At 40.8% G+C, this 27,368-nt stretch overlaps 1 protein-coding gene across 1 annotated transcript; it reads right to left on the bottom strand.

Annotated features, from left to right (window-relative positions):
• Positions 1–7,714: 7,714 nt before the first annotated feature.
• On the bottom strand, positions 7,715–23,557 carry LOC119893444 (neurexophilin-1). Its single transcript, XM_038705595.1, has 2 exons — positions 23,002–23,557; positions 7,715–8,853 (listed from the first exon to the last, which is right to left on the bottom strand). The coding sequence occupies exons 1-2, from the start codon at positions 23,056–23,058 to the stop codon at positions 8,080–8,082; spliced, it is 831 nt and encodes a 276-aa protein (XP_038561523.1). The 5' UTR covers positions 23,059–23,557; the 3' UTR covers positions 7,715–8,079.
• Positions 23,558–27,368: the final 3,811 nt, after the last annotated feature.

Genomic DNA, 27,368 nt, shown 5'->3' with positions numbered 1-27,368 from the left:
ATGTTTTCTCTGCATAAGAATGATTTATAGATAAAACATATTTTTCAAGCGGTGGTAGGGAGTGCTGACTTGATGGAGGTGTGTGTGAAATTCTGCCCTTCTAATTAGTTTATTCGGTTATTCTTTCCTCTTCCCACCATGTTGTAGCCCTAGGCCATCTGTGCTTTCTTTTGCAACAAGCTCTCACAGCCTCCACCCCCCCTGCTGTTTTCTCAGCCCCTTCACTGCACTATAATTTTCCAGCCTCTCTCTTGGCCTCCGTGGAGCACGTGTGCCCTGCGTCGTGTGTCCAGTCTGTCTAGAAATACAGTGAATTGCTGTAGTGCTTCATCATGAAAGAAGCTGCGGGAGTCAAGAGGCTGATCCTGAGTTTGTCTCCCATGATTCTCTGTGGCTGAGACTTGGCCCACCTGCTTGTCCGCTCTACTCCAGGCTCCATGATTGACATGGTGGGCCAGAGGGACTATTAGGATGCTGGTGTATGAAACCACTTAAGGTGTATGTATGTATGTGTGTGTGTGTGTGTGTGTGTGTGTGTGTGTGTGTGTGTGTGTGCATGTGGGCAGCATGTATACATTTGCTTTTACACATTTGCGCTTGTAGTAAGAGCGTGACCATGACCACCCTTGCATACAATACAGAATATAAAAGAAGATCAAGTGTATTTGAATTCAGTGAGTGCAGCGAGGGGAGGTATGATAATAAATTGCATCTGTATGGAGTTGGTATCCAGGTAACAAAAGCCTTAATCCGTTTCTATAAGACTTCTAGTCCTGTGTCCAATATGATGTAGAAACAGATTGCCGAGAAACTTACTGGTGGACAAGCTTTTTGTTATACAAAATTTATAAATTGGTCTTTTTTTAAAGAGGTGGTATTATGCTCATTTTCAGGTTCAATATCTTAATTAGGGGTTGTACCAGAACAGGTTTACATGGTTTAATTTTCAAAAAACACCATATTTTTCTCATACTGCACATTGCTGCAGCTCCTCTTTTCACCCTTTGTGTTGTACACTCCGCACTTGAGCTACAGAGTGATGCTTCTTACTTACAAAATCTTTGTTGGGAGTTGCACATCCCAGGTAAGGACTACTAGCCAATAAGAAGCAGAGAAGGGTGGGTCGTAAGAAACAAGGTAGTGTGATCCAAACCAAAGCCTCTTCAGACTGCGACCATAACCTAGCAGAAGTTATTACCAGTTCACAACCACATAACATCATTGTTCCACATCTTACCATAAACCACTACAAAAATCATTATATTTCAACTCAATTTTACATTATTATTATTTTACAAAAATTGGCCAAACAATTTGAACGTTTGCTCAGTAGGTTTCACATCAGGTGTAACATTATAACATTGTAGCTGTGTTAGCCCACGTTTACAACAACTCCGCACTTGAACAGTCTGTGAAGTTACATTGCCGTGTTTATTTTAAATATAATTCACAACCAATAAAGCATACTTACAGGTTGGGATTGTGAATTTCCAGCCCCAAACAGAGTCGGAGTTGCCTCGTCTTTTAGGACTAAACGCTGAACTGTTGACGGTGTTCTGACGATCTATGCTGCCTTACCGAAAAATGCTACATAGCGCAAATCGATAGACTCGACTCTACTTGGCCCTGCTCCGTTTTCCATTGCAGATAGTACCCAGAGATAGAACGTAGCTTCTCTTCTCATAGCGACGCCACACACAACTGCCGCGACGTTATGTTCAATGCGACATACTCACCAGCGATCCACACAGCTTTCTCTTTTTTAAGTTAAAACGTTTCAACGTTACTCAGAATGTAAAGACAGATAAGCGGTATCAAAACCTTCTAGCTGTGTTTTCCTCTGCCGTTGTTGCTGCAGCGTTCTGTGTGACGGTGGGAGCAGAGGGCTCTGTGAGCAGGCGGCTGGCCGGCCTCACACGCTCCTCCCGCGGGTTGGCACAGGCTTCCCCCACAGCCACTTGCGGAGCTCCTCAACTCCGAAAATATTCAAGCACATTTTTGTTCCGCCATCACTTCTCGTAAAACTGTCAATATTCGAAATCTACACAGCTGATTTCACCTCAAAACTTCTCAGAAGTGGATTTAGTGATGAAATTCCATACGAAAACTGTAAAATATAAAACTTTGTGTTGCTGGCCTCTGTCTGGTGCAGCAATGATGATGCAGTGAATAGTGAATATTCCCTCTGACCAATCAGCAGTCTGTCATGTTTTCACATTACATTTTATTATCCCTCAGCTCACTACGAAAAAAAGTACCTGGAAGCAGGTACAGGTGCAACATTTCTACAATGGAAAACCAAACAAAGGCGAGTCGAGCCAAAGGGCCTTCGCTCAGACTAGCTTGGTTTGAGGGCGTGCCTGACCACCGCTAGTCGCTTGGCAAGCTTTATGACGCGTTTTCATTGTGAAGTCACAAGTAAAGGAAGTGAAGGGCTGGACTACAAACGAGCTGTTTTCAGGCAGTTCAGAGCAGAGTTTTCTGTGGGAGATGGGAACTCCCTCTGGGCTGGACTTTGGGCTTTTTCACTTTGCAAACCTGTTACATGCACATAAAGAGAAATAACTCAATAAAGGAGAGGGGAAAAGCCAAAAAGCATAATACCACCTCTTTAAATTAAACATATGTACGACTCATGGTAATATTCTTTCATTTTCAACTAATATTCATATATCCCCAGAATTTCATTCTTCTCAGAGTGAAAAAGCCTCGGAAACCACATTTACACCATAATGAGACACAAAAATCTCTGAAACCCCAGACTAATGAAATTTTCAGATGGGTTAGCAGGCTGACCCGACACACCTATTCTGTATAAGAAGAGATTTGGGGATACAGTAGTCCTTTAAGTGAAGAAATAATTTACAAAAATAGATTAAAAAACTGAATTATGCCAAGAAGATTATCCTCATTGCAGGGTTTACAGGCTGCTTTAATGTGGCTGTCGTCAGGGGGAAACCTGTATCATATTAGTTACAGATGACTGATGAAATCAGGTTTTTAATAAGACCTCAGTATCACTCTGGTTCTGAATATCATCAAACTGGTATACAAATCTAATCCTCGTTGATGATTTCAAAGTGTGAAGAAATGAGAGCGCCGTGGTTGTGCTTCGACTTTGTCAACAACTTTAGTGAGGGGATGATGTTGCAGAGTGCAATATCTGCCACCAGAGCAATACTACACTTTATCGTGTAACATGTCATAGAGGAAAAGGAAACATAATTATTACTCTACTACAGGATTAACTTGCAAACCTGATAGCCTTGTAGTGCTAACAAGAATCAGTGCAATCCCTTCTGTCTCACTTTCCTGGTCTCTTGTGTAGACACATTGTGTAGATTTTCCGGACACATGTTTTTTATACCTCAAGGTTATTTTTCTGAATGTCGATTTATCATTTTAAGCTTTACACGCCTTCTCCCGCCTTCTCATGCCATGACTAGTTATTTTCTCAATTGACTATTGTCCAGCTTCCCATTACTCATGCTGAAATGCCCTTTCCTCTCTGAGAAGCTCACACTCTTGAATAGTCTTCTCTTCCTGGACAACCAAAAGCCTCTGTTCTTCTTGTAAATCCTTATGTCCATTATCAATGATTGTTGCCTGCAGTTTCCACCCTCTGTGTGTATCTGTGCACGTGTAGCAGTATGTGTGTTCATGTGCATGTTTGACCCAGTGTGCTGCTCTCACAGATTTCACATTAACCTCACTCCTGCTTTCTTCCAAATTAGATTTCTATTCTTCTGTCTCCATGTTGACTTATTTGCTTCCCTTTCATCATCTCCGGCAAGGTTATCCTGAGGCAGGCAGCACTTTTATGGGAACAACGGGGCGTAGGGGGGTGGAAGGCCTGGCTTTGCCGCCAGCCATGCCTTAATCGATCTTGTTTAAAGGGATGTTGTGAGCTGAATGTTTGAAACCATCCCCTCGTTAACAGTTGTCTGGGATTTAATTAAGAAGTAGAATGAATTTAATGTCAATTACATCTTAAAATGAACGGGGAGTGTGAAGATGAACAACAAAGAAACCAAGAGTGAGATAGTGGAGAAAAAAGAAAGAGGAGGCTAATTAGGGGATTGAGTTATGTTCATGCATCATTCCAGAAACCTTTCCTTCCTCTCTCTCTAAAACCCCATTTTCCTCTCTGCTCGGTATTCTCCTTCTGTTTCTCTCTCTGCATGTTTTTCTGCAAGAGCCCGCAGCAAAAAAATTGTCACATCTTTTCTTTGCCGTTGGCACACAGTATGGGTATGCAAATATGAGAAAATAGAGATTTCAGCATTGTTGACACACTCTTCCTACACATGAAGCACAACCAGATATAAGATTGGAGTCTGTCTCTCTACAACTGAAGTGGTTTAAGTACTTCTGTGTACTTTATTGATTTTTAGAATGTTGAAAACCACAGTAAATGCCATCATATCATCCATACAGTATATCATCCACATGACATAGAGAAACAAAACCATCAGGAACAAAAAGATAAAACTGACAACCTCCACTGCATGACCCACATTTAAATACAACTTTATTCAGATCTGAGGACTCTTAGCTTTTATATATATATATATATATATATATATATATATATATATATATATATATATGTATATATATGTATATGTATATTTATGTTTTTGACAGTCTGGTTTTGTTACTATTCTTTGCTGAGTGGACCAGTGTTGTCTTGCAGTCTCTAAGGCCAAATATCCACATGTCTGTTGGCACTAGATGGGTCAACAGTAAGGCTGCTGTCGTAACAACACCACCCATGGCACAGCAACATGACTGTCTCTTAAATGTAGTCCAGCAGCCTTTCTTTAACTCACCCCCGAGAGGCGGAGAGGGTGAAGTCTCAATGAGAGTATTGCTGTAAATCTGAGAGGATCGGTAAGGAGCAGAGTGAGGGGCTTCTTCCCAGCAGGTAGTCCAAGATTGGTCCTTGTTTTTTTCTACATGACTTCAGTGCTATGGGCACAGCTTTGATTTCAACATGTGTAAGTATCCAACTTCTCTCTGGACGCCCTGCAGGAGGGAGGTTATGTATTGAGGTTACTGGGGCGTATCTGTGTCGGGCACTCCGTTGGCCTGCTCTCGAGGAGATTTCGTGTCCTCACAATCCAGGGGCTTATGTAAGATGCTTTGAACAGGAGAGAGGAAAATACCTAAACCAGCACATCTTAAGACTGTGTGTGCACACACATTTGTTTGATGGGCTATAGATATAGAGAGAAATAGGTAGATAGAGAAGGAGAGAGGGGAGTTCTCACTGTTGATGTTCAGTTGGCTCTGCATTAAGCTCAAAGAGATTAGCCAGCTCAGCTCAGCGTTGTGCGCAGGAGGGCGGGCGGGGAAGCAATGAGGAACTACCCACAGCAGGGTTCAACGCCAGGGTAAGGGAGGTAGAGAGGGTAGGGAGGCTAGGCCCAGTCAGCTGGGTCACACACAGGGAGAGGACAACAGCGTGAAAACAGAGGGGCATATGGTTGAGTAACATGCTGACATCCTGAAGGGGAAAGGTGCAGAGAGAGCTGGAGGATGTGGAAATGGATGAACAGAGCAAGAGGCAGTGGTTCATTCATGCTGGTTGATATGCATTTCATGCAGCAGTAAAGACAAAGACCTTCAGACAAGTGTCAGGAGTTTAGTTTCAGTTGCTGCCAAACCTAGATCTATATTCCATTCTCCTATGCTTTCAAATAAATACTGCATAATCAGTTACTATGAAGTGGCAGAAATCAGACGGTCTCCACAAGCTTTCTCATTGTTGGCACTCTGATTGCTGGTAGCCTCTTTAGGAAAATCCTCTCTGTGAGGATTGTTGATTGTGAGACACTTATGGTAAGGGCGAGCCAGACAGATAACATGTGTTGTCATCACGCAAAGCAAGCAGCCAAGACAGTACATGTAAAAAAATCTGTTTCAATAAAACAATCACATGCAAGAGGAGACAGAGGTATGACTTAGCCAGATGAACAGCCTTTATCATTGGTGCATGTGGTGTAGCTGTCTGTCCCCTGCAGACTTGTTTGTGCACTGCTGCCATTTGCTCTGGGCCACAAGTTGATTTCATAGCCCTACCCCCCTCTTTAAGAGTAAATTAAAAACTCAGAGCTTTGATGTGCAGATTTACAGGTCTTTGTTACTATCTTTAGCCCTGTGACTGTGTTCCCCCTCTTACTCATGCTCTCCAAGCTCACACAGAGCAGCCAAGGCAATGCATTTATGTCCAGCCTTATGCTACTCCCCACAGGAGGATGGCTTCATGATGGCTGTTCACCCCTAAACAGGTCCACCAGGGACACCGCTGCGCAGTTCCAGCCAAGTGTGCACAGATCTTGGCTACATCCCTGATATCACAGCACATTAGCATCAAACTGGTTATCTGATATCACTGTTTAATGACTTCACACCTGTCTTGTGGCTGTTCATCGTTAATGAACTGAAAAGTCATTGTGTCCTCATAAGCAGGACAGCAATAACCTCTCACACAAAATGTCAGGCTACCTAATTCATAGCTCCATTGTGCGCTGCTCTCCACTGATATTGTTTGTGAGAGCAACATGAGATGGGCCAGCCAGTGGCCATTTATCTTAATGAGAGCAGTTAACTCTGGGCTGAGCTTTGGCTGCCGACTCCTCGCAAAAACACAATCCCCATGAACGTCCTCTTATCCTCCTACCCACTGACTTGATTTTTAGGAATACATTTCTCCCCCTCGTTGAAACCTTAATTAGTTCTAAAGGAGATTAAATTATATGTAATTATTATGATAATATTTTCATTTATTCAAGATAACGGGCCAACTTTAGTGAACACAGTATTTGTCGGGAGAGAGCAATCTCCCTCACACAGTCAAAGTTATCAAGGCGTGAAATCAGGAATCCTGACGGCAACAAAATGTAATCTTTTTCATACAGAGGGGACAATAGAAGGAGCTGCAAACTCTACGTCTCCTTCTCCACTTTAATTAAAACAGCTCACTGAATCTCTCCCTCTCTCACTCCCCCACCTCTCTCTCTCTCTCTCTCTCTCTCTCTCATAAGTGTGGAGGGCCAATTCTATATCTATGCAGAATCTAGTTATTTCCCTTACAATGAACTTGTCTTAAGTCCTGGCCCTAAATCTGTGTTGAGCAATTGCTTTTTCTAGCAAATTTTATTATTTTCTCTCTCCTCTCTCTCTCCTCTCTCTCTCTCTCTCTCTCTCTCTCTCTCCCTCTGTTCCTTCTTTTATTAAAATGCAGGTGACATAACTGAGAGATATAGTGTGATTAGATTTGGCAGACTGGAAAAGTAAACACTACACATTGACAGTGCCATGGTGGGATGCTTCAACGTGAGTATGTGGACAGGATGAGAAAATTAGTAAGAGGAACTTTAAACGTTTTTCTGGGATGGACGATGCCCTTTAAAAGACTTTGAGTGTAAAATAAGTTATCCTGGGGTTGGTTACACTGTATATTCACCTGCTCTTTGTGAGGATAAACAATGCTTTGTGTTCCCTCTGGTAAGTTTTAAATCAGTACTGGTTTTGCCTTTGCAGTGTACGATGTTTACCACTGTATGATGTTTGTAATAAATTCTGAATTTGTATATAACTCTCCAGTGAATCATATCACAGCATTTAAATGCGTGCTTTCACTGAAAATAGTGCCTTGTGACTTTGCAAAAGAGTAATATTGTAAAGGGTGATTAAAAGGACATTCAGACAACATTCACAAATGATTTAATGGAAGAGAGAAATAGCTGGCGAGAAGATGGCATTTAGAAACTGGTTTGAGGTAAGAATGTGCGTGTTGGCGATATTTGATTTTCACTACCAGTCCAGTTAATGAATGCTGCAGTTAAGCATTCCAAATGCCTCATTATCTGCATACTGTGGTTTGTGTTTTGCATATATGTTTTTACATCTTACAGTAGTCAGGCTACAGAGAAGGTTTTTTTAAGGTGTCTTGCTGCCACAATGGCATTAAGGACGATTCACAGCCCTGGTTTCCTCCTCATGTGTTGTAGTCACTCCTACTCATCCCCCTTTTCCTCTCCCCTCCCACCTCTCCTCCCCCCTACATGTCTCCTAGCCCGAGGGCAGGTAGGGCATCTCATTATGGTAGTTGTAGTCCGGGCAAACTTTTTGGACTAGGCGGTAGTCCGTACTGTAGAAGGAAATGTAGATACAGATGACCTTGAAAGGCTTGGAGCAAATCCAGGACACGTGGCTCTGAATCTGCTCCTGGAAGCAGGTCTTGGATGGGTCGTAGTTGCACAGCGAGGTGCGCTTGCTGCGATCCACCTTCTCATAGTCCACGCGGCAGTTGAAGATCTTTGAGTCCTTGGGGTAGACCACGCTCTGGCGCTCCAGGTCAAACTCAACCGCCTTGACAGGTGGCACCAGGCTGACTGAGATATTGCCCTGGCCTGTGGAGTTGTGGCGGAAGTAGACGCTAAACGTGCCGTTACCGTGGTCCACAATCTTGCCGGTGATCAGCAGGTTAAGCCTAACCGTCTTGATATTGGAATAGAAGTCTCCCCAGCCAAACATCTTCTTGAACTTGCCGGTCTTAACGATGGGCCTTCGTTTGACCCTGGAGCTGGAGGCGTCGGGTTTGAGCAGGTCGCTGCCCAACATCTCCCAGAATTCCTGTTTAGAAAACTCCTGCTTGGAGAAAGGGACCGGAGAGCGGTAGGGCAGTTCCAGAGAGGTGGCATTAGCAGCTCTGCTCTTACTATGAAGCATCCAGCGGCTCAAGGGCGAGAGGGAAGCCTGCCCGCTCATGAGGCCCAGTGTCTTGGAGGAGTCATCTGAAGAGGTCTTGGGGCTGGAGGAGTGGTCTTCTTGACCCAGGGCCACCTAGAAGGAATAGGTGGAGGTGGGGATGGAAGAAGAAAATAGAGAAAGAAAACATGCAGTTATTAACAGGGTAGAAAGAAATGTGGACAGAAACCAAATTAAAGGTTTAATCGATACGCAATTTACAGTTCATACTTCTAGTGGTAGTAACTGTGACATTCTGTCAATGTTAAATATATAAATAAATGGTTTAAATTTCACAGGTATTGCTATTATTACATTCTTTTGTTTACCTCGGCTGTGAGAGAAAATACTCCTTTATGTCTAGTTTTCACAAAGCCGATGTAATTCCCTAAGCTCACTAGTAATGGGCTCATATCCCTCCTTTGAGCTACTGGTGAGGCCAGAGGGATCAAAGAACAAATTCAAACATAAAATCCACACCAAAACTGAATTCACATAAAGCATGTTACTCCTGAAGGCTTGGGCAGTTTAATCAATATTTCTGAGGGTAGACAATTTTCTACAAAGGCCATAATCCTGTAAAACCATAAAGCCCCGTCATTAAGAAATTCTATTCTAAAGTTGTTTCTCTAACAGGGGGCTGATTTATGCACTTGCAAATTGTTGGGAAGCACCCAATGGAGCAGGATTCATGCTAACTGCTTACAGTCATTTCTATATTCAATAGAACAAAGTCAGAAAATGTCACTTAAAGAGCATCTAACTGGAGAGATATTATTCTTATATAAAATCTTAAAGAGAGAAACTGTTTTAAAGTCAGCTTTTTGCTTCTTAACCACTGCAGTGTAAGTTTGAGCACAAGGGAAACTATTATTGCCTCGAAAGATTTGGTTGGAGGATCAAAGTGTTTGAGGAAGGGGAGGTGGGCAAGTAGGGGGGAAAGAATAAAGTGTAATGTCCAATTAAGACTTCCAGTGTTTTAATTAAAGAAAAAAATCTGTATCGGCACACACACAAAGCTGTCAGATGTTAACATCAACTGAGGGGAGGGGAAGAGAAGCGAGGGAGATAAGATAGTGCTGCTGTGCTCAGCAATGGCTTTGTGAAAAGTGTGTGAATGGGAGAGCAAAGAAATGGGTAATTATTCAACGGTAATGATCTATTAACAGGTAGCTTCTGTCTAATGTGCCGTGGAAGTATCCAGTGTTGTTATGTCCTTTGGATTTGGCAGTGGAGAACACACACAGACACACAAGTCGTTTGTGAATTTTGAAATGTGGTAAACGTGAACAATAAGTGATGCAAATGCGAACGCTGGGATAAGTTTGTGTGTGTGCGCTCTCTACCCAGAGAGATTTTACAATGATGCATAATGCATGCATTCCTGTCTGTGCTCTGATCCATCTACTGTCTTGACTGCCAGGGCTTCCTTATACAGGCTTAGTCAGGATTATTAAGTCTGACTCATTTTTATTCCATTTTATGCAGGTTTTTCAAGCTCTCTCAGATTTGTTCACTTGCACCGTAGTCAGTCAGCGATATTGATTTTCTGTCTCTCTAAAAACACGTATTTCCTTTCATAACAATGTGTATCGCATTTCAACTGCCTTGCGAGGATTCCCGCTGATGTGGTTGTGGTCGGGTGTTTGGACTCAGATGAGAGGACTCCACTCTTCCTTTAATCTGGCCCTATTACCTCCGGGGTGTTAAAGGCCAGACGCCCTCTCCTCTAGTTACCTGTCTGCTGCTACGCTACACTGGCGCTCAGATCCTTCAGCCTCCCCCACGGGGGCCGATAACTGTCTTGACAAGGACTCCTTCCTCTTGAATTAGATAGTTCTGATAGGTTCTTTGAGAATCCCAAACTCATTAATAATAAACAAATATTTGGAGGAGTCAAAGACATATTGATTTTAATTTTTTCAAATGTATCTTTGTTTTTTCAGAGGCCAGGCTGGATGACTTTGATGACAAATGCACTAGTTTGTGTTTGATTTCTGTTCTTCAATAAGCTGGAGACTGCTGGGCACAGAGGGTAGCACTCTGTCTGGCTTCCTGGATAGCACTTAAGAGCCCCTGCAGTGTCCTACAAAAAGGCCCTTTAGGGTTCTTGAAAAATATTTCACTTTTGATTTCTATGAAACTGCCCCTTGCTTTTAAGATCCTGATCATTTTGCCAGCACCGCTTGTCTAGAGTGACTCTCAGATGGTGCCAACATTCGTATCTGAGCAAAAACATATTGCAGTATGCTTTGTTGTAGCTTACATATTGAGCAAGGCACCCCTCCCTCTCTTGCACAGTCTTCATTAGAGAGACTGAGAGGCCCGGCTGCAGGAGGAGAGATGAAGTGAGCATTGTGCTATTGCTGAACAGAAGATTTAAGTGTCTGGCACTGCTGGAGGTGTCAGATTCGGTGTGCAGTCTCATTGTCAAAGACAAATGTTAAAATGAGCTTAATATGGCTCCGAAAGTAGAAGAAAAAACTGAGCCAGGGCAGTGAGAGAACACACCAAACCACCACGATGCCTTTAAATACAACTGAGGTTACATTTTTGCAGGTAAATGTTCTCATAAGTAGCTTGTAGTATCGCTTTCTATGTACTATTTGCATGTTTTCAAACACCAGGAGATCCTGTGAACAATTCATTTCTAAGGTCACAGAGGTCACACATTACACAGCAGCATAGCACATAGTTTTCATCATTAAATATTCACTCCATTTTGAAAAACTGCATACTGCTACAACTCTCTCGCCACTCTGCATTTAACTAGGGGGAGTATATGAGGTGTAAGATTTAACTATCAGCGCACCTCCCACTTTGACTTATGCAGTGTAAGCAAGTTGAAATGGTGTAGAAAAACACCAGAGTTCACTGTTGTTTTCACAGTGCCAAAAGATTAATGCATTGCTTCCCTTTAGTGGAACATTTTCCCATTTTAGCATGCATCCCCCGACACTGTTTTGTTAACAGTTAAGCTCTAATGTTGTCTGCTTTGGGTATTCATACCACTCTCTTGCTTTCATATTCAAAATACAGGCCAAGAAGTCATCCTTTGATGATGCCCCACAAATAATATGTCTTTTTTCAGTGACCAGTGTTGTAACATTAAAGAAGTGTTTTGATGAGTTAAAAAATTTGCACCAGCAGAGTTTTTCCAGGGTTGTAGCTGTAACGTCAAATGTTCACTAGGTCATACTAAAATACGCACGTTAAATCATTTACATAGTGTAACACAGTAAAATGCTGCTTTGAAAGACGAGAACAAGTTTGTTTTGTTTCACAAATCTTGGCAAGATGTATCCAAGCTTTAAGTACTGTAGGCAAAGTGTGGGCGATGGGCAATCAGGTCTTAGTGAGGGGGCGGAGGTTCAGGGTGATTTTGTCATTTGTCATGTGTGCTAAGTGAGTCAGTGAAACGGCTGGAGAGAATGGGAGATGGCTGCAGGCTCTGTCGCTTCGGTAATTGTGAGTCATTCAGCCTCGGTGAGCACAGGCCCCAGGCCTCTCTCCCAGCAGGGAGTGTGGGGAGGGGAGCGATCCTCACAAGCCTGCCAGCTCCACTGGCAATAATCAGCCTGTTACAGTGACAGGTACACCGTTTTAACCCCTTTCCCCTGGTGACAAAAGCATAGTATTGCCATAATATAGCACAGAGATGAGGGAGCCACTTAACTGAAATCTGTGCCATAACTCTTACAGAAGCAGGGGACTGGAGACAGACCAGTGAAGAAGTAGGGTATTAGTTCCGACTCTCACTTGAGTTTACACATTCAGACTTAACTTGTTGAGTTCCTGAAAATGAATGGGGGGTGCACACATCCTACCAAGAGCTGCGCATATTTTACTTCAGAAATGCAGGGACTAGAGCTACAAGAATAGTTGATTAGTCATTTGAAAACTATCTTGATAATAGTTTTTTGTAGAAAAATGGCAAATATTCTCTGGTGCTCATGTGAGGATTTGCTATTTTCCTTGTTTTGTATCATTGTAAATTGAATATATTTGGGTTTTCGGACAATTAGACTTGGCCATTATGAAATACTTAAATTAAAAAGAACAAATAATTAATTTATTGAAGAAGCTATAATCATAAATTTTTTTATCATGACAATGGATAAAAGTTTTGTTGTTTAATTGGTCACTCGAAGTGATGAATATAGAGAATTATCACTCGACATAGCAGTTGCCTTCAGCTCAGCGGAGCATTTTAGTATATTTCAGCTCATGGTTTTAATTTGATGGCCTAAGAGAGCAAACTCGCTGTTCACACACAGCTATATCAGATAATCACATCTAGAGGTACTAGATGTGATTCTGTCCTGTCCTGTCATGTAATACCATGACAGGAATGGGGCTATCTCTTTAGCATGCTAGCTTTAGAAGAAATACAATACATAGATGTCTTTGACATAACATACTTTCATACCATACTCTTCCTATTACTTCACATTCTGTTGATGCTGAAATTTTGAACTCATAAATCTCTTAAATTCTCACACATTGCACCTTTAAATAAAGATTAACATGACAATTACAAGTTGATTTCTGACTTGCTGTGCAAGTGAAAAAAACATGATGTTGAACCCTGGTGTATGTAAGCACTGATTAGATTAATTACAGGTGAAAAGATATTTTAAAAATCTGGTTTACAAATACGTTTGGTTATAATGTGACATGTCTAGGTTACTTACAACCATTTTTGTTTTAATAGGTTACTTATAAGCATATTTCAATTACAACATTTGACATACATTTAGAACTTGCTTCATTTTGAAATATAATAATATAAATGTCAAGATTATTAAACTGCAAACCATCAAACAAAAGCTTACTCGGATGTGTATGTATGTCTTTGGTGTTTATTATTATTATTATTATTATTATTATTATTATTGTCATTTAGCTGACGCTTTTAACCAAAGCGACTTAAAATTGCTTTACATGTCAGAGGTTGCATGCCTCTGGAGCAACTAGGAGTTAGGTGTCTAGCTCAGGGATACTTTGGTAGATGTCACAGGGCGAATCGAACCAGGGTCTTATCCACTGTTCCCCACCCCATGTTGTGTGTTTTATGAGTGTGAAATTGTATTTTCATGGATGCACAACATGGAATAAAGTAAAATGATTGATTGATTGATTGATTGATTGATTGATTAATACAGAGTATCTTCCTGTAGAGCCACCCAGAAGGGCAGAAAACATGTGGTTGTCCGGGGAGCTGACAAGTTCAATAAGCACTCAATTTTCCTCTGGCTGTTGAGTTGAAATATTCATCTCTAATATGACATCAATTTTTAATTAAAGACCCAGTCAGCTCAGATTTCTTAAGTGTTCGTCAATGCTTTATTCTTTTTTTTCTCTGTCTCCTCTCTGCATCTCCAGATTGAATATGCTCACTGCAGGAGACTTCTCTGTTACATGATTAAAGTCTGAAAATGGCTGTGCCCTTATAACTAATTATTCTTCTGGCTAGTGTAAATCCAAGAAGAGGTGAGGGGGAGAAAGGTAATTTCACAAGAAACAAGCCATTTGACTTGCAATGAATAATTTACTCCGGCTTCTTGGGGGTCACTGGAGCTTAGATCTGCAGTGGGTGAACAAACTCACTACATTGAATCTTTTTATTCTAAACTCTTTTTCAGATCTATTCTTTCTTTCTGCATCCTCCACTCGCTTTCCCAGCTCATTTTGGACATGTTCAGTTGTGTGGCCCCAGTGGACTTGGACTCATTTTGTATGCTCAGAGAAAAGCCTGGCTCTGAATTGGCTATCAAATTTTTACATTATAAGGTATTGACAAGTTGGCGGTGTGAGGGGGTGGAGAGTGGTGGCAAAGGACGAAGAGAGAAACTCCTTAGGGAGAACAGGGAGCAAAGCATGGTTGATGGGACGGAGCTGATTAAAGCTCTAGTTCACTATTCATACCTGTCTGGTAAAAACTAAAAGGACTCCACAATTGTCTCATGGAGGTTAAAATATAAAAAGAATCAAATACCGGCTTATCAAGGGGATGTTGTCTGACTTAATGCTCCAATCTTTCAGTTGGATTTTGAAAAAGGCACAATACCTGAACATTTGCCAATTTCAGTCCCCAAAAAGAAGAACATTATGAATTATGCTTTCTTGTTCATGAGCTAACTGGTCAAGCGTAACTGTGTGAATGGGCTCCGTTCACACTTATAGTAGCACTAAAAGGGGGAGAAAGGTAATTTCACAAGAATTTTAACGTATGTGAGGTGTCTTTGAGGACCATGAAAAGCACTCTATAAATTATTATTAATATGAATAATAAATTATTATTAATATGAATAATAAATTATTATTAATATGAATAATAATAATAATAATAATGATAATAAGCGGCTTTAAATAAATATGTGTTTGCACTCGGAATGTGTTTGGACTCAACCACTTCAGTGGCATTTAGATGTGGGCCAGATGTGTCCACATTTATATAGTGAACCTGAATGCATCCCTGAATTCTTTGAGGCTCTAGCTTTGCAGGTTGCATTCATATAAGACTTATTGTGCTCATGCCCCTCAGCTCAGACAACAGTGAAGTACTCAACTGCCATGATATTCTGCCTCTTTAGCTGAAGTCAAACTTTTTTTTCTGTTTAGCAGCAGTCTTCAACAGATAAAACCAAATGTGACCAGGGAGGTGAAATCTGATCACAAGTGCTTAGTTGTGAAACATCTGATGCGTATCCTGAAAACAGGTGTGAACTGCAGTAAATCTCAACTAGATTAGAATGTCGCCAGAGAAACAACATAGTTCAAACTCTTAAAATAACCTATGTGTTAAGTGACAAGTGACCTCTAGCAGTCGGGCAAATAATAATAACAGCCCTGTCCGGAAAGATGACAGGATTTCTTCAAATGACATTTGTTAACTTTCAGTAGCAAAGGAGAAGGAGAATGTTGTGTGCTCTTGTTATCCTGCTACAAAACAGTCTTAGCAAGGATGTTGGACATACAAAGATTTCTGTGGTCTATCTCCTGCTAATAGTCAGTGTTGTTTTCTTTTAGTGAATGCAAGCTTTGCTTTACCTTAACCAAGAAGGTTGCATACACCTAACCAGATTGTAACTACTTTTTTGTAACTTTTTAATGCACTAAAATCTACTTTGTGCTTTAGGTTATAGAGCCTTTGGCAAATAGAAAACAATTCTCCACAGGGTCACTGTGGAGTGGGGCATGGATAACATTTCCTGGAGAAATTAAAGTTGAAATAATTACTAGTCATTGCTGTCCTATTTTCTACAGCAATATACTCTCAATTGAATTCAGAAATACTGTTTTCTGCAAAAAGATTTCCTATTATACATTTATTATACTTGAAATGCTCTTATTTCAAGCTCAGCCAAATTCCTTGATCCCTGTGGCTGTGCACTGCTTTAATTGGAAACCCCCGTAAAGACCCTCAGCGGGCCTTGTCTGGACATGTACACCACTCTGACCCTGAAAATCACTGTACCGTCACCGGGCGCACGCTGGTGAACTGCACACTAGAACTGTTCATTCATGCAGAACAGACTGTTTACAGATTGTGAGAGAATCAGAGAATATAAATGGGATTTTGCTCCCCTGTCTTTTTTGCGTTGGGTATCCAGCGGCTCCAGTCACACCACAATGAGGTCAGCATGGACCTCAGAGCCTATGGCATCAGAAAAGCTTTGGTTTCCTTCAGCATTAAACTACACTGACAGCCCGGTGTTCCCCGTTCAAATAAACCCATGTCCCCTGGTCCCACATTGCCTTTTCTAATATTGTTTGGATGCCTAAAGATCTTGAAACAATGAAAATTTCATTCTATATTGACACTTTCATAACATTTTCACAATGCCGTAAAACAACTTTTACTATTGTCAGTTCCAGCAGAAGCTCTGTGAAATTAAAACATCTGTTATGGATTTTCCTATCCTTAGTTATTCCTCTGTGTGAAAGTCAAGCGCATCTTTATCTTTATCTTTATCTACCCAAGGCTACAAGTCATTTTTCTTTAAGCTGTGCACTGTAATCCACCCTTCACTATCCAAACCAGCAGACAAACCTACAGATATTCTTCCAGGATTTGCTCCCCTGCAGTCTCCCAGAGAACAATGCCACTATAAATTGTGCTGGTTTTGCGCAGACAACGTATTCTATCTCAGGACAGCTCGCCGCTTCACTATGAAGAGCTGTCATTGTGTCACGGAGCATGCTTTCTCTCTGTCTGTCTCTCTCAGTCTCTCTCTCTGTCTGTTGGCTGCTGGGAGCATGTGTGCGGAGTAGGACAGGAGTGTCCCCCACTGACTTCCTCAGTGGGTGGTCAGGGGGAAGAGGTGAACCTCTAGGGTTATTCTTGCTGCGATTTTGCATAACTCAAGCTGTTTTACACCACAGACTGGAAGCCACAGAGGTTGTCCATTATAACACAAGCAGCCCTGCACATCCACTGCTACTTCAGGTTTATACATTGTTTTTATTCATAGTTAGATTATTCAATTTATTGAACAACACAAAATTAGAAATTTATATAAAATAGGTGAAAACACAAAGGAAGAATCATATAGTTGCAACAGATGTGCTGGCAGGGCCAAAAAAGCCAAGAGGCCAAAAATGAAATAAAAGACGATAACATAAATAAATGCTCTGTGCAAAGTTAACAAAATTAGTGGCAAATGAATCCAGATTTTAAATCCGGCATTTGAAGTTCATGAAGATGTAGGCTTAAGCGGAATGTTTTTGAGGAAAAAAAAATTACTCAACAACCTGTCGTTTGTGGATTCAGAAAACAGTGGTAATGGGAGAGCTCAAACAGGTACAGCTGCAACTAACAACGATTTTCAGTATCAATTAGTATGACAATATAGCTCTTATTGTCTTATTCTTATTTTTCTATTTCTACTATATATTGTATTTTTTCATAATTTTTTTATTTAATGTGTATTTTCTATCTGTTGTGTTGTATCTGGGGCTGCTGTAACATGTGAATTTCCCCAGTGTTGGATCAAGTCTATCTTACCTTATCTTGATTAATTGAGTAATTTAGTTTAGTCTATAAAATGTTCAATATTCACTTTGCTTGTCTTATCCCAGTACCAGTCTAAAACCAACAGATATTAATCGTCCTGTTATATAAGACAAGAACTGCAAATCCACACAAGAACCAGCAAATGTTTGGCATTGTAGCTTGAAAAAAATGACTGACATGATTTAACAATTAGTCGGCAACCATTTTGATTAATCAACTAATCGCTGCTGCTTTATAAATGGGCATCTGTGTGGATCCTGTATCATACACAAGACAAAAGTATAAGAAGTCAAGTGTTCGCATTTGTGTGTGCAAATCCAAGCTATATTGCAGTTTTTTGGCATGTATCTTATTCTATTTTGTAATTTAAGTCAAAGTCATACTAACATCTTTCCAATTAAACTTGTTATATACCATTACTCTACTAAGGAATTATGTTCTCAAACTCACTATCTATCATAACCATTATACTCTTAGTTTCCCAAATAAAATGAAATGTGTTTTCTTAACATGACTGAAAGTGTATTGATTTCTGATTTTCCAGTTCAAGTCTGAGTTTGATGCTATTTGGGGAAGGGGGGCACAAGCGGATATTTCCATCCATACATCCATCCATACATCCATCGTCAACCACCTATCCTGCGCACAGGGTCGCGAGGAAGCTGATATTTGTCCCTCTCAAATCACCCTCTTGTGATTCTTTATGCACAGGGGGAAAGTACAGGGCAGATGTCATAAGCACAATAAAATGTCTGCTTCCAGTGTGGTTTTGCGGCCCTTATGATAGAAATTTGACAATTATAAATGAGTTTTGTGTTCCCTGCATCTGTGTGGGATGTGGGGTAGAGAGTAGAAGCTTATGAGCTCTGACATGCAAATTGCAACAGTGATGGCAAAGAGGAAGACTCAAGAGAGCGAGAAATCCCCCCCCCCCCCAAAAAAAGAATTTGTATTCACTCTGCTGCTACTGTCTCACATTTGTGTCTGCATGCAATATATACTGTCACAGACAGACAGACAGTTTTTTTTCTGTTTGTTTACTGAGGATTAAGGTGGTATTTCTGCTTAGCTGGGGATGTATCTGGGTGGACAAGGTCAGCGACCCTGCGAGGAGGTCAGGTATCTAAGAGACATGAATCTAAGACTTCATGACAGGCCAGAACGAGGAGAGGAGTCTGATGTGGTTAGAATTAGCGACAGACAGTCTCTGCATTTTAATCTTACCCACAAATATTCAGGTTTGCACAGTGTGTGTTGTCTTGTGTCATTTCAGGAAAACTACAGGCAGTGTTGCTTAGATTTGAAGGCCTTTTATTGTCTCAGTTGTTGCATTTGCTGTGGTGCCCTCTGTACAGCCTAATCACAGTCCCCTAGTTATTTTAAAATGGGTTTTGGCTCTGTGAAGATTTCAATATGAGAACATAATTTGTTTAATTGAAGTGTCATGTTAAATAAGTGTTTCCTCACTGCTGGCAAAGTCAAATGGAGGGTGATGTAAGTTTTGAAATGGAAAACGTACTGTAACAGCACTATATCCTTATTTGTCGATGTGATTCTTTATATATAGTGTCATGTTTTCTTTATATTTTCAAATTACTTACATGCACAGAGTGACTCACAAACCTTGTAATATGTATGAATGTCTTCACTGAAATTCAATCGGCAAAAACTGACATACATGTTAAGAGCTACAGAGGTGAAATTCAGCCATCGAGCATGATGGTCGGTGTCTGCGTCTGTACTGAAAGCAATCAGAACGAGTATAAAGCAGGCCTGTCTCTCATGGCCAGAGAGTCTACCTGAGGTTCATCCCTTCCAGAGGATTCTTGTGTGAGCAGCTGTGTGCTCAGCGTGAGCATATCTAAAGGGCCTTGCTCCTGCACCCTGCAGCGATCTTTACCACATGAACGTTGCATGTGCAAGGTCAGAATTCTTTAGTAAAAAGGCTATTTTGTGGGTGTGCACGTGTGCAAACATTTATGTTTCTTTGTGGAGTGCTGAGTGAGTAAAATCATTATTATGTTTAAAAATAGCTGTATGGAACACTTCATTCTTCTACTGGAAGTTATTCTGATTGTTGAAGGAGGGAAGAGCACTTGTTATTCACCTTCACCCCCTCTCAGATCCGGACTGTCAATCTTGTGCCGTGCACGGTTCAGCCACATTGCTGCAGTTGTAATTCTATGTGGATTAAATGTGTTTTCTTGGATATTTTTGTGCAAAAGGAAGGAAGAATCTGTGATGACTGTCAATGAGGTACAGCAACCTCTGAGGCTGATTAACTCATTCCTTTTTAGTACTACTTAATCTTTACCTTCTCTCACCTCCTCTCATGTCCTCTGTCTTTGCACCACTTCTGCTGTCTATTTTCAGAGCCATATGCTCTGTGTATTGTGTGAGCTCAGTTTGCATCACATCTGCATCTTTTTAGTGATTAATTAACTTACTTCCAAAGAATATAACTTTCACATTAGAACTCAAACGATTTTTCAATGAATCGATTGGTCGATAGACACAAAGATAATCAGCATCTGTTTTAATCATCGATGAATCGTTTGAAGAATTTGAGCTTCATAAATGAGACACTTTATTTTACATTTCAATAAACAGAATATATTTTGGGATTTGTTGGTCAGACAAAAAAAGCTATTTGAATATGTTACCTTGTGCTCTAGGAATGTTGACTTTTTATAAACACAACGATTAATCGTGAAAATAAATAGCAGATTAATTGATAATGAAAACAATTGTTAGTTGCAGCCCTATTTAACAAGGACAGTGAAAGGACACTAAATAATAAACTCTACTCCTGAATATTTGACAGATTATTCCCTCAATATATGCATATTAGCCACTTAGTTCATGAAACAAATCCAGTCAGCTTGCTGAGCATCACAGATGAAAAATAACTCTAACCACCGCCAAAAATAAACATAATTTCTCAAGCAGTCAATTATACAACTGAGATTGGTTTATATTATTCATAAACTTTCATTCAAATATGGAGAATAATTAACATTTGAAACACATCATTCATCACATAAACAACAACCAGAGTGGCACCTTGTGTTAATAGTCATCTATATTAGTAGTCATTTGCAAAAGGTCCCTCAAGACCCAAACCCTCTCTGCGAATTGCGAAGCTATTACAACAGAAAATCACCCAAATCGAATTTTAATGCGTAGTAGGCTTATATGATTATTAATCACGGCTCTGTTTCATAATAAAAACTTATTTAATTTATTAATTGCTCCATAATTTATCAATGTCACAAGGGCTAATGAATTACCCAAGATCGCCTGCTGAGGGATGTCATGTAAGTTTTTTCATAGATACATGGTCTGAAGAGGCAGTAAAAGCCCCAATTAATTTCATTATCATTAGCCACAGACCTTTTGGGTTACAATAGGCTGTAGCCCCGCAGCTCACAAAATGCTCCCAGAACAAATACAACACACAAGTGAGTGTTAAGCCTATTATCCCGCACTCTTGTATCTAGCTATGCAACAGCTAAAAAGGCGCTCATCCCACATATTTTAAGTCAGTGTGTGGTCTCTCTTCTTTCTCAGATCTGTTGAAACAGCTCTGTCTGAACTAAATAAATCTCTGTGTGTTTAGTCTTTCACAACCACTGTCTGTTAGACCTCAAATCACCAGGGCCATTACTTTACTCTGAGCACCTGAATAATACCTTAATATGAAACCCACAAGGTCATCCTTGAAGGGATGCCGACACAAACGGCAGCATCAAACAACCACTCAACCTCACTTGAATATTTCCACAGTGTTTTTTTGGAGCATGTTCATTTCCTGGGCCCTGTGATACTCAGCCCAGGGGTTTCCGAGCAGAAGGATGAGGAAGTTTTCTCATGTGAATCAAGAGCAGATTTCTCATTAAAGGCTGCTTTTGAATAAATCTGCAAGCTACATGAAAGAGGAGTGGGTGATCCAAATTTGATTTTAAGGTTACGTAATGATGGAGCTATTCATTAAGACTACAGAAACAGTTCAGGTTTACACATTAAGAGTCACATTAAGAGTTATACTGTAGGTGGGGGAGGGGGGGTCCTTAGTTTTCCTTAGGTAAAATATATACTGAATGTTTTAAGTATTCCTTCATTTTCATTCTGATGAGAAGTTTCACTCATTTCAAAGTTATCTCACCACCTACAGTATAAATTCTGTATTGAATCATATCTGACAATAAGGTGAGAGTCCGCAGAATAAAGAGCGGCACATCTTTGACGTAAAAAAAGTCCATGCTCTGTCTTGGGGATCCTACAGTAGCCTACGTCTTACACATTATCACCACATGAGCATTATGGTGTAACTTTTTGTAGCAAATTATATAATATAATAATAATAACTAATCTGATAAATATGTTGTGTTAGTTCTTTATTTTAAGCCAGATGTGTGGGCTGGTGCAGGGTAAATACACTTTCTTCAGTTTTTTGCAGTATGGTAAGCTGACACGAGCCCTGATGAAATATATTCATTGCGTATATCAGATTTTATTTTTAAATTGTTGTTACAGTGTTTGTTTTGTCGTTTTTATTGCTTTGGCTAAAAGTGGAAGGGCTCTCGTACAGTATGACGCATGTCTACTTTTCTGTAATTGTTTAGATGAAAATTATTACTTATAGGTTGTCTTTTACAAAGTTGCATACATCTCAAGAGATCAAATGATGTAAAATGAATGATAAGTTAAAGGATGTGGCTCCAGATACGCACAGAATGGACCACGCTGATGATGGACACCGGCTGCACGGTGCGCTGCCAGCACGAGAGTCCGCTGGGAATAGTGACAGTGCACCCGCTGTATCTGTTACTGTATCGGTCAAAGTGTTATTTACTTAATAGGCCTAAATATAAATTAGGACAACACAGTCATCAGCACAAATGCATGTGGAAGCAATGAAAAGAGCAGAGCAGGCTAGAATTATCTCTGCATCTCTGCAAGAAACACAAATGACCTGCACGTCAGGCAATTTTTCATTTAGACCAGCATCATCTCAGCTTTCAATTACCGTTTTCACGTGTTCGTCCACACGATATGTGTCTACTTATATTCGCGAGTTTGGAAGTTCTTGGTGCAAATATAGTGCAGACACCGTACACCACATGACGCATGTACAAGGTGTTACATGGATAACAAAGGGTAATTTGGAGCAAGATGCATGAAGACTACTCTGTCACTTTTCCCCACTCCCACTCTTTTCTTACCAAACAAGCGGTTCCATTGAGGAGGAGTAGGATGAAGCCGCGGTTGGGACGCATCATTCCGGCGCGTAAAACCGACAGCTCCCCCTCCCCGGTAGCAAAGACCAAAATTTAAAAAAACTCCAGCACACGGGCTTTTCCTCCTTCAGGAAGAGGTTCTTCCTCCGGCACCAGATCCCTCTCGGCTGACGCACGGTCCCATGTCCAAGGCAGGCTAAAATGCAGTTTCCACAAAGCTAAAAGACGCTGGAAAGCACTTGAGTCCCTCTTTTTTTGTCTTTTGTTTTTTTTCTCTCACCGATCCCGGGTTTGAGTCAAATTAGTTGTGGTATGAGAAATCCATGAATATGCGGTAGGCTGTTATCATCCATGCAAACAAATGGAGAGATCCTAGCTCAGAGTAAAATGGGTTGACTGAGAAGTGGGTAGATCATATCTGGTCATCGGTGCCAGTGGAGATCCTGAGCAGCCTCCTGCAGAAACTGAGCGATGCTGAGACTGGCAAGAGCGAACACACGTTTTAACAGTTTCTACTCCCTCTCCCTCTATGTGTGTGCCTCTCCCCTCTTCTCTCACCACGAATTTCTTTTCTCTCTCTTACCCCCTCCCTCCCTTATCTATAGGCTATCTCTCTCCACCTACCCAGCATTTCCCTCTTAATCTCTCTTCCAGGCACTTTCCCTTTCCAATCCACTCAATTCATTCTGCAAACAATCAAATAAAAGCAATTAAACTAAAAAACTCACACAATAAACATCTGTTCCGCTTTTATTCCCTTACCAACATTTCTCTTGATAAGGGTTATAATAATGCATGTTTTTCAACCCACAACAGCCTGCCTCACTAATCCACAGGCTGCACTGTGGGCATTTCTCATCACAAAGCCTGTCAATAAATATAACAATCATTAGGCTATGGTGGGCGAAAATTATTGATTGGGAAAGACTGGGTTGATTTTTACACCATGCTTGTCACAACAAAAACAACTCCTATGTCATTAAGCGGACGTTTGCAGCTGCAGGAATCTGTCACAAATGCATATTACAGTCAGATTGTTTGTCCTTTCCATAGGCCAGCCAGTGATCCGCAGCCCTTCTGAAGAGTATCGACGCACATGGTGAACACTGATGAAGCAGTAACCGTCACCTCAGTGGGGTATGGTTAATAAAGACTTTCCCCAATAATACACAGTTCATTTGGAGCAGGTTAATGGACTGAAATGTAAGATATCGCTATGCAGATCCCCTGGCTCCCAAAGGAACCACTTCTGCTTTATTAGACTCATAGATGAGCTTTTCTCACTCTGTCCATCTCTGTGTGTTTTTCCACTTGCTGTTCCTGTAGCTCTCTTCTTTCTGACAATCAGAAAAAGGCCTGGTCTGAATCTTTCTTTCACCAGGTCAGAACCTTTTCTATCAGGCTTATTTTGTCTCAGATGAACCCACTTTAAACTCTTTGATCTGGTGTTTTTTTCTGCACCTGCTAATAATTCAAGTGGTGTTATCTGCCTGTGCTGGTGTGATAGAGTTAATTGATCTCAGTTCTGGGGTTAATTGGCTCGAGGGCCTAGAAAGCTGAAGGACCTGACCCCTGAAGGTGTAAGGTCAGACCTGAGAGGTCACCAGAAGACACGGGGCCCTGTCAATCCAAAGTGACTGAGACATCAAAGAGTTTGGGTGCAGGGAAGTCTTCAAGACGACTCCTCTCTTACAGCCATCTGAATGTGCACATATACAGATCCATTGCTCATTATAATGCAGGAGGTGCTGATGAAAGATGGGAATGAGAGCTCATCGACTTAGGAGGTTGCTTGATCTCTCTCTGTCTTTTTTATTAGATTATTTCAAACACTAAATGTGTCTCTGTATAATTCGAGGCAGCCTCTTCAGTTGCCCAGAGTATCAGGGGGCTCTCTGGGAGGGGAAACAACAACCTATAAAGGGAAATCTGCTCCCTGGCCCACAATCTGAAGAAACAGCAACCATAATAAAACGCCTTTTAAAACGGAGCACGTTCATTCATACACACACTTTCACTCCTGCACATAATTACAGGGCCATAACTCAGTCTGTATACTCTCTGGGGAACAGCCAGACAAGCTGCTGCTATTTTTTACTCACTTGGAAAAAAAAGCTGCGTGGATGCTAAGATACCCATCATTTGACACCCAGGATCGACTTATCTTAATGTTGTTTCACAGACGACTCACATCAGCATGACAAATAAGAATGCGTGTTTGTGTATTTCCTTTTTATTTCGCTCTCCTGCCAAACTCCCAACAATTGTGCTCAATCATTGCATTGCTTGACACGTAATCCTATTTCACAGTATAATTCAGTTTGAATGAAGAGCTGCAGGCAACAGACAGCCTGGTGAGATGTCAGAGACCTGGACTGCAGGGTTTATATATGAGTATTGGCTGCCCTCTAGTGTCTTTTGTTTCTTCTGCACATGCAGGATGGAAGCCAAGCTTCAATCGTGGCTGTACTAACAGGTAATGGCGGTCATTTGAGGTCATTTGAAGGGTCAGTTCACCCAATTGTCATTGTACTGTACTTAACTGTGTAAATAATTTTGGTTTTATTTGTCCAGGTTTTGACTGAGATTTTTTCTTCTACCCCATAACAAAGAAAAGGGATTTAGTTTAGTTGAACATTTACATTTAAAAAAAATCCCATTTACATTTAACAGCAGCATCCTTTTCCAGAGACAGTGTCCCTGTTATCCACGGAAAACTCTGTCAACCCTTTTCTTAGTAATGTCTGCCTTGTAGTCCATGAGGTCTCAGGGCTGTCCCACTATGGATAAAGTGTTAAAAGCACAAACACACATGTCACTAACAAGTACTGCTTGCACATGTCTGTCATGTGATGGTATTTGAAAAATGTTAATTTGGTCCAACAGTAGGCTAACTACAGTCTGAGTCTGAAATGTCCACCTTAAACTTTACTGTTCACAAACATGTGTCTGTACAGATATTATATCACATGTGGTGCAGACATAATATCATAAAGACATAAAAAGCGCTGTCCCATCACTTATGCAGTGTTTGGAGGCCTCCCACCCAATGATGACAATGATCAAAATTAAATTAATTCTTAATTTCTGAGTTCTTCTCATATTGCAGATTATATTTAATCGAATTGTTTTTACATTGCCAATCTATATGTGATGCAGATGTGCTTGTTGGACTGCAAGTACCACTGTACATGAATCCAGATGAGGTGATTGAAGCTTGAGCAATAATTCTGAACACTGGAAGCCACTAGAGGGTGCTGTAATCAAAGGAAACCCCTTAGAGTCGATGAGACCACTTATTCTGTGCAGATGGCTCCTGCATGGATATCAATAACCGTCCATCAAACATGGGAGACGGATGTCTGACAATGTGAACAAGGTGTCTTGCCAGTGTATTTTCACTGCAACTGTTTCCTCTATTGTGAGGAGCACATTACCTGAAAGGAAGGAAATCTGTCTATTTCTGGATCGTGTTCCTGGTTTAGGACACCGAGATAGTATCAAGCTTCAAGCCTGGAACATAATTTGAGTCTCTATCTTGTTTCAGTGAGACTAAATCGGATGTTCCTTACCATCTGCATGTTGAAAGTTTTGCATATCACAGTTAAAGTAGGAGGGGGGAATTTACTGTAAAGAAACATATCTACAGCAGCAGTTATTTTCATTTTATGTGTGCCATCTTTTTCCCACTGCTCCCCTTCTGCATCTTAATCTTTGATCTTCAGAGATATAAATATACAAGGCACTCCAAGTTAACAATGGACTGATTGGATCTCCATGAACTGCTCTGTGACACAGCAGTCAGTCATCATGTCCTCTGCTAATCAATGTCTTTTTTGAGAAGAGGACAAGGCACAATAGGAGAACAGGTCAGGAGGGAAGTATGAGTGATGACAGTTGGTGGCACTAGAAACATCGGAGTTTGAAGGATGAAGGGAGGTTTAAATGTGGATTGAGGGATGAAAAGAGGTCTGGATGGATGGAGGATAATCAAATCTCCAGCTCTGGGGAGGTCCTCACAATCAAGATCCTTTAATCCTGCACAGATCCCCCTTTTCGTTTCATTTCCTCCCTCTTCCTTGAGAAAAAGCAAGCATGTAGTTTTCCATTTACTTTCCCATAATCACCAGTTTTCTGTTTAATCATTACGTTTTGAATATGGCTTCTGTATTGTAATGCATCTGTATATTTTCTTTCTCTCATTTTCACTAAAACAGAAGTTGAGTATTCTTCTCTTGCTTTGCCTTGAGATCTGATGTAAACTTTAAATGTACAAACAAGGGTTAATTGAGTTGCAGGAGGGAAGGGATACACATTTGGGACCTGTCAGCTTTATAATTTTCCTTCTTTTT

The sequence above is a fragment of the Micropterus salmoides genome, unplaced genomic scaffold, assembly GCF_014851395.1.
Source record: "Micropterus salmoides isolate LMB-PRFRI ecotype aquatic unplaced genomic scaffold, ASM1485139v1 Ms_hic_scaffold_10, whole genome shotgun sequence".
NCBI lineage: Eukaryota > Metazoa > Chordata > Actinopteri > Centrarchiformes > Centrarchidae > Micropterus > Micropterus salmoides.
This window is presented reverse-complemented; position numbering and strand designations above follow the sequence as displayed.